This window comes from Andrographis paniculata, unplaced genomic scaffold (assembly GCF_009805555.1).
Source record: "Andrographis paniculata isolate CXL003 unplaced genomic scaffold, ASM980555v1 Contig82END, whole genome shotgun sequence".
Classification (NCBI taxonomy): domain Eukaryota; kingdom Viridiplantae; phylum Streptophyta; class Magnoliopsida; order Lamiales; family Acanthaceae; genus Andrographis; species Andrographis paniculata.
Window position 1 is genome coordinate 2,920,168 of NW_026137620.1, and position 12,310 is coordinate 2,932,477.

General features: G+C 32.7%; 1 protein-coding gene across 1 annotated transcript; it reads right to left on the minus strand.

Moving 5' to 3' along the window:
• Positions 1-10,878: 10,878 nt before the first annotated feature.
• On the minus strand, positions 10,879-11,403 carry LOC127241253 (protein FAR1-RELATED SEQUENCE 5-like). Its single transcript, XM_051260181.1, has one exon. It carries the CDS (start codon positions 11,401-11,403, stop codon positions 10,879-10,881), a length of 525 nt encoding a protein of 174 aa, XP_051116138.1.
• Positions 11,404-12,310: the final 907 nt, after the last annotated feature.

Below are 12,310 nucleotides of genomic sequence, written 5' to 3' on the forward strand. Positions count from 1 at the left end.
AATTTATCTTATGATTCAAGTGGTTTTCTCTCACCCATTAAGTAGAAAGAAAATATTAAGCTAAATTATTAAGCTTTCTCAAAAAATAAATGTTAGTATTAATTTGTCGAAGTTCCTCGATATATGTTTTCTTGTCTTTTCGTTGAATAATTGAAATGGTAACTTTAAGTATTATCTTGTAATAAAGTATAGGACAAAGAGCCTTCGTCGACCAGTTCGTTCAAGTATTCTCATTCTTGCAGATATCACGGACGTGGAAAGTTCATATTTTGACACTTCTAAAACTCATTGTCCTAGAAGTATGAAGTCTTCGTCCACGTTTAATCCGAGGAAGGGGTGTTCATGTTGCACTCCTTTCAGGGAAGCTATGTTCGTGACATCGACAATATTTTATTAGATTAATGGCAGGGCCGGTCCTGATTTTTTATGGGCCCAAGGCGATAAAAAGAAAATAGGCCCCTATATAAAAATAATTTTATTTATCTAAAATAAATTTAAATAATCAAACAAAACAATTTCTTCTAATATTTTTACAAACAAAATCATCGATAATAGCATCAATATCAATCTTATCTAACATTCCTTTTTCAATAGATAATATAACTAAATAAATTAATCTCTCCTGAGACATGGACGATCTTAAATAAGTTTTTTATAATTTTAATTTTAAAAAATTTCTTTCAGTCGATGCCACAGTTATGGATACAATTAATAATATACGATAAGCAATTGAAACATTTGATAGCAATCCGCAACTTTGATAAATTCAAAAATTTCTATTGGCGATTTTAAATTAACTGGTAAAATCATTTGCAAAACTTTAATTCTTGGATAGTTTATTCTATGTCAATATCAGATACATTGTTATCAGAAAAAAGTGATTGAAAATATATTACAACATTTTGTTAATACTTTATCATTTAAATATTTTAATTTATTTGAATTAAATAAAAAACCAAATATTTTGTTAAACATTTTTAATTGTTGAAACCTATCATTTAGCGAGGTAATTGTCATATTTACTACAATTAAAAAATAGTTGACTTTAAAAAATCCTTCTCCTGTTTGAACTTCTTCATTTTGATCAACATCATCAAAATTTCTTTTTCTAAAACTGTTACATTTAGTTGGAAAAATACATTCAATATCCATACCAGTAGTAATTTCTTTTGCAATATTCATACTACTATAAAATCCTTCGTTTCTATATTTTTTTAAATATTAATAAAGCATCTTCTAATTGTTTTACAGCCGTATCAACGCAAATAAATTCAGTTTGTAATTTTTACTTATACTATTAATAACAAATAAAATAGCATACCGAATAATTATACCTAATAAAAATTCATAAAATTCAAGTGAATTAATCAAACTTTCTACTTCACTTTTTAATTTAGTATCATCACAAGAATTAATTAAATTTAATAAAGCTAATCTAATTTGAGGACCTTGAAATCTAATAGCTTTAGATATTTGAAAAATATTTTAAAGTTAAATTTGAAACATTATCAAGTAAAATTTTCCATCTTTTTTGTAGAACTTGAAAATAATATATATAAACGCTGAACAACTTAAAAAAAATAAACTGCTTTTGTACAAGAACGTGTCATATCACACACAGGAAGGTTAAAACTGTGACAAACACATGACATATATAATATTTTAGGATTCATAAATCTTTTTTGAACCCCTTGATGTTTAGCTTTCATATTCGAACCATTATCATAACATTGACCTCTTATATTATTAATATCAAGACCTAAAGCTTCAAGTGCATTTTTTTATTCATTTAAAAGTTCTAAATCGCTTGTATCATCTACTTTTAAAAATTGTAAAAAATATTCTTTTATCTGAATATTACTACTTGACATGTTTATACATCTTACAATTAATATCATTTGTTCGTGATAACTAATATTTGGAGTACAATAAATAATTATTGAAAAATATTTTGATTCTTTAATAATTTGTATAATAGAATTTCTAACTCTGTGGGCTAGGCTAATAAAAAAAATAATTCATTTTGAATTTTGTGGCTAAAATAATGATAATATGATCTTGCATTATTATATCAAATTCTGCAATCATTTCAATTATCCTTAAAAAATTACCATTATCATCTTGATAAAGTTTTTCACTCGATCCTCAAAAAGCTAAATTTTATTTAAAAAAATATTTTACAACCGATATTATTCTTATTAAAACTTGCCTTAAAAGTTCTTTTTCTTTTATAGTTTCTAATTGAATATCTTTATCAATTGCTTGATTTTTATTTAATCTCATTTTTAATTCATTTCAAATATTCATGTGTTATGTGTTCAATATTATTTTAGTCTTTCCGCTAGATGCTTCAAATCATTAAGTCCATCGTTAGCCAACAAATTCTTGAAATTATTTATTTTTTTAAATAATTTAAACAAAAACAATATACTTTATCTTCATATTTTAGATAAACCAACCATTTTCTATCCGTAATTTCTCCGTTATTCAATTTTCTAGAATAATTAAAATATGAAAAATGTCTAGAAGTATTATCTAATGGAAAAGGTAGATTTAGTTCTCTAATAGGCCCTTTTTCGATTAAAATATTTTTTGATATATCATCAAAATTATTTCAATTTCTAGGATCATAAATATCTAAGTTAGAAACTATACTATCTTCAACTCTGTCAATCTTATTTATGATTATGATCATTATTTACATTATGTATATCAGTGTCAATTTGATTCCTGTCAATCTTATTTATGATTATGATCATTATTTACATTATGTACATCACTATCAATTTGATTCCAAAGTTCAATACTATTATTATTTGGTTTACTAAATTTTGTAAATGTTGTATTTCTATTTAGAAATTTATTACTAGCACCCTTTTGTGAATTTATAAATTCTTATTCTTATTTTTTTTATTTTTTTTTCACTCTCTCAAAAATATTTTTTAGATAACATCACTAAATTTATAAATTTAATAAAATAAAATAATAAAGAACAATCACATCCCATTTATAAATGTCTTTTGTCAATAATTGAATTTTATTAGCTTGCAAACACTATTCCTGCAAAAATCAACAAGTATTCAATTAATAAATATTATTTAACATTTATAAAGAAAGAACACTATATTATTATTTATTATTTAATAATAAACTGTTTCAATAAAACAGTATGTTATATATATATATATATTTACTAATAAAACATGGTAGTAGACTCATAAGATATATAAATAAAATATATAATATATTTCGATAAAAAATATATATAATAGAATCAATCCTTTCTTCATTTTTTATCCAAAACTAAAACAACCTATCCGTTTATTATAAAATAGTATATATGAACAAAAATTAAAATAAAGCTAAGTGATAAAAAATTATCATTTTATTCATTTATAACAATAAAATAATATAATTAGAAATACAAAAAATAGTAAAATTATAATCAAGAAATAAAAGTAGAAGTTAATTTTAAATGAGATATAAAATTAAAATGTTAAATTTCTAATTCTTAAGGATTAAAAAAAATAAAAATCATATATATATTTTTTTAAATGACTAATATAATAGAACTAAAAAAATAAAAAATAAAAGAAGAAATCTTACCGATAGGGAACGGACTGACGGTCCCGTGGAGTGTGGAGGGGTGGAGAGGTGGAGGAGAGACTACTGACAAGATATCAGGCGTGAGTGCGGCAGTAATTACTAAATAAAAATATATCGGAAATTGATTCAAAAAATTAAAATATTAAAAATCAAAATTAAAAAACCAATATTAAAGTACAGAGAAAATTGAACTATTTATTTGTTAAAATGAATAGAATGAAAATATCAAAACAAAAAGAATTACTAACCTTTGTGAGAGAGATTTGTCATTCATTTCCATCTTAGTGTAGAATTTTAGAATGCACTTAACTAACAGTGCAGTTAATATCCATTGTATCACTGCTATTAATTAGTTTTGAAATTATAAATATTATTATTGTTACTAATAAAAATATATTTCATAAATATTATCTATTTATGAGATAATTAATACAACCTCTTTTATAAAAATTATATATATATATTACATGTATATATACGAAATGGGCTCCTATTTGCTCTGGGCCTTGGGCGGGCGTCCCTCTCCCCCGGGTTCAGGCCGACCCTGATTAATGAAGTGGAGCTTTTCTAATATTGGTGCTGCAGGTTTTTATTTTCTACTTGATTTTTTTAATGAAGATAGAGGAAATGATGCAACTTTGTGATCTTTACGATCAAATCAAAATATTTATACATGAATATTTATATATATTTATCTATTTATGCTTTTGAAAGTTTGGGTCATGGGAGAATTGTAATAAGGAAATATTTGTGTTTAGGAATGCCCCGTACAATGTTTTTGTATGTTTTACATAATCAATTGAAATATTAAGACCTTTATATTTTATAGAATCAATTGAAATATTAAGACTTTATGTATTACAGAATCACACATTCATCCATTCATCTAATTTTAAACTAATAGCCAAATCCATGTACTTTGAATCCATGAAAAGAGAATTGCAAGTAGATTTAAAAAAATATATATATTTTCTAGTCCGGCAACACATCCATTAATTTCTGGTTTCTCCTCATTTTCTATAACTGCAGAATTATTTCTCCAAGTTTCGACCGCATAGAATCAATCAGAGTGAGTAAACATGTAGCATTTCTAATCTTAAGTTATTAGGAATGAAATTCAAGAATAGATGTTAAAACTGCTCCAGGCCTGGGGATGAAAGAACTATGAAACAGTGATTAAGATTAGGAACTATATTATACCCCCTAATAGCAGGATAGCACACCAACAACACTTTATAGGTCACATTTACTCACATGCACTGGCAATGAGAAAGATCCATTACAATTGCACCTTAATGTGTGAAAATATTCAAATAAAAAAAAATTAAAAGCTACCGAAATACTAGAGGAATATAGTCACCGAAAAGTTGTACCTTACATTCTTAAACAACAATTTATTATTCATCTCTAGTGTTCGGATATTGGTCATAAAATATTTAATAAATCAGTGTGTTGATGTATTTTTTCAACAATAAAAAGTAAAATCCGAAAATAGGAATTTATCTTCGAACTTGATTAATTAGTGCCTGAGATTAGGAATCTCTAAACACTGTACGGAACATAAGAAAATAAACTAGAAAATAAAAAGACTGGAATTTAAAGTGGTGTGGAGGAGACATGGATTAACTAAGAAGAATACTGATCCCCGAATCTCTTGACTTTGCTGTCGTTTGAAGATGATTGAAGATGATCTGCCAATTGCTGACCCCAATCCTTAAATATTCCTCATAAGAGACGTTTCAGAACCGTCGCCAGCAACCGCCGTCAACCGCCTCCAACGAAACCTTTTGAAACGTCGTCTGGTCGGTTACGGCAACCGTCTCGCCAACCGCATAAGCCAACCGACCAATCCAGAGACTAACTGGTCGCTAAACCAAATGACTCCTTGGTCGCCCCATCAAGCGACCACCCTCTGGTCTTTCCAGACGATTCAATGGTCGCCCCAACCAAGCGACTGAACTATTGTTCACTTAATTAGGCGACTGATTAACAGACCTTCGCTTGGTCCAGACTCCATATTGGCCGACTCAACTGATGGCGGACCAACCGACAGCGGACCATCCAACCTGCGGACCTTCAGACCTGCGGACCTTCCGACCTGCTTATCCGACCACAGACCTTCCGACTTATTGGTCCAGCCGCAAACCTCCGACTTGCGGACCATCCGTCTTGCAGACCATCCGACTTGCAGACCATCCGGCCTGCGGACCTTCAGACCTGCGGACCTTCCGACCTGCTTATTCGACCGCGGACCAACTGACCGGACCAACCGACCTGAACGTAAATTTTCTCATTTTCCACCCGACTTCGTGTCTAACTTCCTTTAAAATCCTGCTATCTTTATTTTTATTATTATTATTATTTTTTGTGCGTAACAACTTGCCTCCTCCTCAAGACTCCTAAGCATCATTTCTTATGATGTTTAGGAGTTAGCGGGCCGTCATCTGAGGCCACGTCAGCCTCAGATCCGACCTCCAACTTTCGAGGCTACGTTGGACCCGACCTCCATTTATCGCGGACTGGTGCTGGCTTGTACGTTTGTCGATCTTGCACTACCATTTCTTCAGCACCTCCCCTGGCAGAAGTCGTGATCGTTTTCTTTGAAAAAAGATTCTAACCTCCCTGCCTTGGATGCTAAACTGGCCAGATCTCGAACGTCGTGGGCCGTTAAAGCCTCCCGCAGTCGTGTATGCATATTCCTGACCACCAGGTTGGTTATTTCGCTCTCCGCAATGACTGTCGGACAACGCCCCTTCATTAGACGTGTCCTTTCGATGAACTGTGAGGCTGTCTCTTCTGGATATTGTGTCAGTTCCAACAAATCGGAAAGAAAGACGGCTGGTAAAGGGTTGAAGAATCTAGTATGGAACGCCATCTCTAAACCTTTCCAGGTTTGTATTTGCCCAGGTGGTAGATTTACAAACCATGAAAAAGCTGCTCTGGTAAGAGACAAACCAAATAGTTGCAGTTTATAGAAAGGGTTATTACCGACCTCTCCTAACTGTGCTGTGAACCGACCCACATGCTCTATGGTGGAGGATCCGTCTTCTCCTGAGAAAACATGAAAGTCTGGCGGTCGATAATTCCTCGGGAGAGGATACTCATTGATGATTCTCTCTGGAAATGGCCTTTGATACGTCGGTCGGTTCACCGTTTGCGGGTTCATTCCGAAATGCACCCGCAAAACTTGAGCGATATCCTCTGGATCTATCCTGGGTGGAACAGAATCTTCCGTAGAGAAGGCTAGCTCGGCTGGGATGGGATTATGAATCTGATCTCCCAATCTTTCTTCTCTGGGGACGGTTGGCTCGTCTGGGATGGGATTATGAGCCTGTCCTTCCAATCTCTCTTCCCTTACGATATTCGGCTGAGTATTATCAACTCTTGGTCCCAAAGAAACATTATCTGAGAAATTTAGAGGAGTCTTCCCAATATCTGTTCGGTTGAAAGTTGTGACGCTTGGAAATGTACTGTCAACATACATTGGCCCTGCAAACGTTGATCCTAGAAAAGTCGTCTGAAAACGAGAAGGTGACACGGCTGGAGGCATGTTTGAATACAAGGTGAATCTGGAGAACGTCTGATCCAACATGTTCTGCATTAGATTTTGTTGTTAACGCAACATGATGTTCTGTTGCTCGCGCAACATATTCTGCATAGCCAAAGTTTGTTGATTGTTCAATTGTTGAACATAAGACAACCAATCGGTAGGTGGTTGGGGAATCTCCCATGGATTTGGCATGACAGGTGGTAAAATATTTTCTCCCACTGGTGCTGATGATGATTGAGGTTGTGCGCCTACCATACTGATTTTTCTGATAATTCGGCCGGACCTCAGTCGTATGAAATTCTCTGTTGATGTAGGATCAGCAATCTTGCCTTTCTCCCATTGTGGTCGCAAATTTGTTGATATATTTTTTCAACAATAAAAAGTAAAATCCGAAAATAGGAATTTATCTTCGAACTTGATTAATTAGTGCCTGAGATTAGGAATCTCTAAACACTGTAAAATAAACTAGAAAATAAAAAGACTGGAATTTAAAGTGGTGATCCCCGAATCTCTTGACTTTGTTATCGTTCGAAGATGATTGAAGATGATCTGCCAGTTGCTGACCCCAATCCTTAAATATTCCTCAGAAGAGACGTTTCAAAACCGTCGCCAGCAACCGCCGTCAACCGCCTCCAACGAAACATTTTGAAACGTCGTCTGGTCGGTTACGGCAACCGTCTCGCCAACCGCATAACCCAACCGACCAATCCAGAGACTAACTGGTCGCTAAACCAAACGACTCCTTGGTCGCCCCATCAAGCGACCACCCTTTGCTCTTTCCAGACGATTCAATGGTCGCCCCAACCAAGCGACTGAACTACTATTCACTTAATTAGGCGACTAATTAACAGACCTTCGCTTGGTCCAGACTCCATATTGGCCGACTCAACTGATGGCGGACCAACCGACAGCGGACCATCCGACCTGCAGACTATCCGACCTGCGGACCTTCAGACTTGCGGACCTTCCAACCTGCTTATCCGACCACAGACCTTCCGACTTGTTGGTCGAGCCGCAAACCTCCCGACTTGCGGACCATCCGTCTTGCAGACCATCCGACTTGCAGACCATCCGACCTGCGGACCTTCAGACCTCCGGACCTTCCGACCTGCTTATCTGACCGCGGACCAACCGACCGGACCAACCGACCTGAACGTAAATTTTCTCCTTTTCCACCCGACTTCGTGTCTAACTTCCTTTAAGATCCTGCTATCCTTATTTTTATTATTATTATTATTTTTTGTGCGTAATACAATGAAAATACAATTATTTAATCCACCAACAATAATGTTGCTAAGCTTGTTTTGTGAGAAATGCCTGAAGTAAATATGTGAAATTCATAGAATAAGTCGAATCATCATAGTATTGAGATTGTATGTTTGGCGAGGAATTAAGTGATTGAATCTACGTTAAAAAAAATCATGCAGGATTACAACACTATGCCAATAAATCAATAATAGTTAAAAAAACAAAATAAATTAAATTAAAACAAAAAATATGCTGCTCTGGGATTTGATCCGATTGTAACACAATGTCACGTGATTGAATATAAACCTCATTTTATGCATGTCTGCATAATATAAAATAGTAATTAGTTAGCACTTGTATCAATTTATGTAATATAAATAGAAAAATGGAAGAAAAAAGACACATCGCTGAGAGATTTGATCTGATTGTAACACAAATCCATGTGGTTGAATGCACGCCTCGGTTATTATTGGCTACAAAATAAATAATAACTTTAAATAAAATTTGAACAATAATATATATATATAGTCATTGATATGATAAAAAAAAATCAATATGAAAAAAATACCTGTTGCCAGAGGATTTGATCATGTTGTAACACAAAACCATGTGTTTGAAAGAAAACCTCATTCACTGGTGAATGCATAATAAATAAAATTATAAGATAAAATATGAACAAATAACATCTAATTAATAATCAATGGTAAGTATTTGTGTCTCAGCTAATACCTTACTTGTATGAACTGTAGATTGCTTGTTTCTTCTTGATTTCTTTTCCAATCCGCTTTTAGGTCTTTTACCAGAACGATTTTTTTTTTTTTATTCTTAATCCCTTTAACATGGACATCGCCTTCTCTACTCAAAGCAGATTGAGTGTGTAGATTCAATTCGACATCCTCGCAACGCAATCCCCCACAATCAACCTTACTGTTCAGTAACTGTTCATTGACTCTTTCAGTTGCCTTTATAAATAGATCTTTTACAAACTCATACGTTTCTTTACTCTCCGATGCTTTTGTAACTAGTTTGTTGGAGAACATACTCAAATTCTTATATCGAGTACTTAAATCTTTCTTCAGGTCATCCGGTCCGTGTTCAGAGGAAATCATCCCACTATGTAAACTACTTACTCTTGTACCCTTTGTCAATCTCTTCATTATATATCGATCAAGAATTCTCAAAATATTATTTGTTGTAAGAATTTTAAGTCCATGACAGCATAGTATCCTGGAAAACTCAAATTTCTTACAAAAAACTACAACAAACAATATCATCGGATGAGTTGTATGTAACAACATGATTCCTTGATCTTCTAAGATAACTGACCCGATACTCTGTAATAGCCTCATGCGTGCTACTAACAACTACAATACAATCATAAGTCTCGCTCAATTCATGTTGGAAAATCTTGAACACTTCCAGGGTGTACAAGCTTGCAGCATGCTTCAATATTTGAACTGGCATTGATAGAACCATAGTGCTAATACTTGCTTTGAAATTAGCTGTCAACTGTTTATAACGGTGAGATTCAACCAAATTTTTAAATCTTTCAAAAATTTGACGCAAGTTGTTCTTATGGCTGAGATACTTCTTGATGATACTGTTGATACTCTCACTGTGTTGTTTCATAGTAAAATCAGCCCAAAAAAACCGAAGAATGTATACCAATGCCCATTTTTCTTTAAGTTTAAACAATCTTTTCAACCAATCATTTTCCCTCAAATCATATTTTTCCAGCATGTCATTACATCCCTCCAAAAAATCATTTTCTTCCTCAAAGTCATATATACACTTTCTGAAGTCATGTCCAAAGCTTCTATGTTTAGAAAAATTAAAGCTCTGATGTATTGCGGCATTCTGATAGATATGCCAAATACATAACCTAAAATATTGAGCAAAAATGAAAAATTATATCAATCCAAAATATACAATATTTTCTAAAGCATAACACATTAGTTGACACCATAATGATATATATGTAAAATAACTAACTTTTGGTGGGTCTCAGGCCATGTTGAAGCTAATGCGTTTGCCCTAGCTTGATCTTGATCAATCAAAATCATAGTGGGCTTTCTTCCATACATTGTGTTAGCGAAAGTGTGAAACAACCACTCAAATGAGCGAATAGTCTCGTTATATAAAAGTGATACGCCAAAAATTATTGTTTGCTTATGATGATTAACTCCAACAAACAAGGCCATCGGACGATTTTCCCTATTTTTTCTATATGTAGTATCGAAACTTACTACATCACTGAAATCAACATAATCGGCTTTCATCATGCCATCAATCCAAAAAATATTTGTAATCAAGCCATCCTTGTCCACTGGAATCGAATAAGAAAAATTTGGGTCTCTAGTTTGCATCCCTTGCAAATATTATAGTACTCATCCCGTATCCCCAACATCTATGTACTTCGTTCTTTTAGATCGCAAGTAGTTTTTAACATCCTACCCGATTAATCCTAAGCTATCTCAGCCTCCTGCTCCTTTAACCATGAGATCGTATGAGACTTTTGGAGTAAGTCCCACACATTCGGCCATATCAATTTGCGCAGCATAAGCATCCTCTATCATTATGTGGGATAGAAAAAAATGAGATTTTTGAGGACTAGTCAAATTATGATTATAGTCCGACACAAACTTAGATACTTGATATTTCTTGCCATCTCTCAAACAAATTTTCATCATAGCCTTGCATCCAAATCTTGTTATAGCTCGTAGATTTTTCACATTGACATTTCTTTTATCTTCTCTCTTTTGACCTTCGGCACTACAAACAAATTGCCTATCAATCATATTTCCACTTACCTTATGAAATTTGTGTTTTTTAACGCCAAAACCTACTTTCTTGGCATAAGATAAGTAGAACTGATATGCATCTTCTTCCGAATTAAACTCCATTCCAATTTTAGGAGTTTCTTCCAAAGTGGCCGGAGGATCATTCGACTCAATTGTTTGTGCTGGACTTTCACCATGATTTCCAATGTCATCTTCCATATTCATAAATTCTAATCTACGAGGCGCTGATTTATTCATTGCTGAAGTATTTTCTTCCATATAATAAGAAAAAACTACAAGATCTACAATAAACAAATACGATAAGAAAAAAATTGATATTAAAATATTGATAAAAATATCTTACAAATAAATAACTTAAGGGGAAAAATCAGTGAAGATATATTAAAATATTGATAAAAATATTTTGCAAGTAAATAGCTTAGGGAAAAATCAGTGAGGATATATTTTAGTAAAATATTATTTTTTGACATTAAAAAAATATAAAGTAAAACTCTTACTGATTTTGTGAGAGAGGAAGAGGAAAAGACGAGATTGGAAAGTGGAAACACACCAAAACTATAATGACAATTAAATCAGTGAGTATTATATGCAAAATATTTCATACAAATAGAAAGTAAAAATGAATTAAATAAATTATCGAACCGAAATAGAAGCTATTTCAGAAAAGTTGAAGGGGAACACAAAGAGCTAATCGTTCGTGAAAGGAGTGAAATCTAGGGCTTGGGATTTAGTTGCAATATAAGGATCATTTTGCAAATAAAAGGAGAAGTAAAAGAACTTATAATGAAATGTCACACGTCTTACCTTTATTGCACGGGACAGTGGGGCAATGGAAATAATAGGATAGATGATCCCAATCGGGATATAAGGCATGTAATGAAATACTTTCATCTTCATAAATTATCATCATTACTCCATGTCTCTTTCAAATTTCTTATTTTACATATATTAATATAACTATATACATGTAATACATATATATAGCCTTATATATATATCTATATACTTATAATATTTTATACATTATTTATTATATAATACATTATCAGCACAAAACTCTTGTCCTATTTTATTTTTGGTAAGTTTATTTTTATACTATCTATAT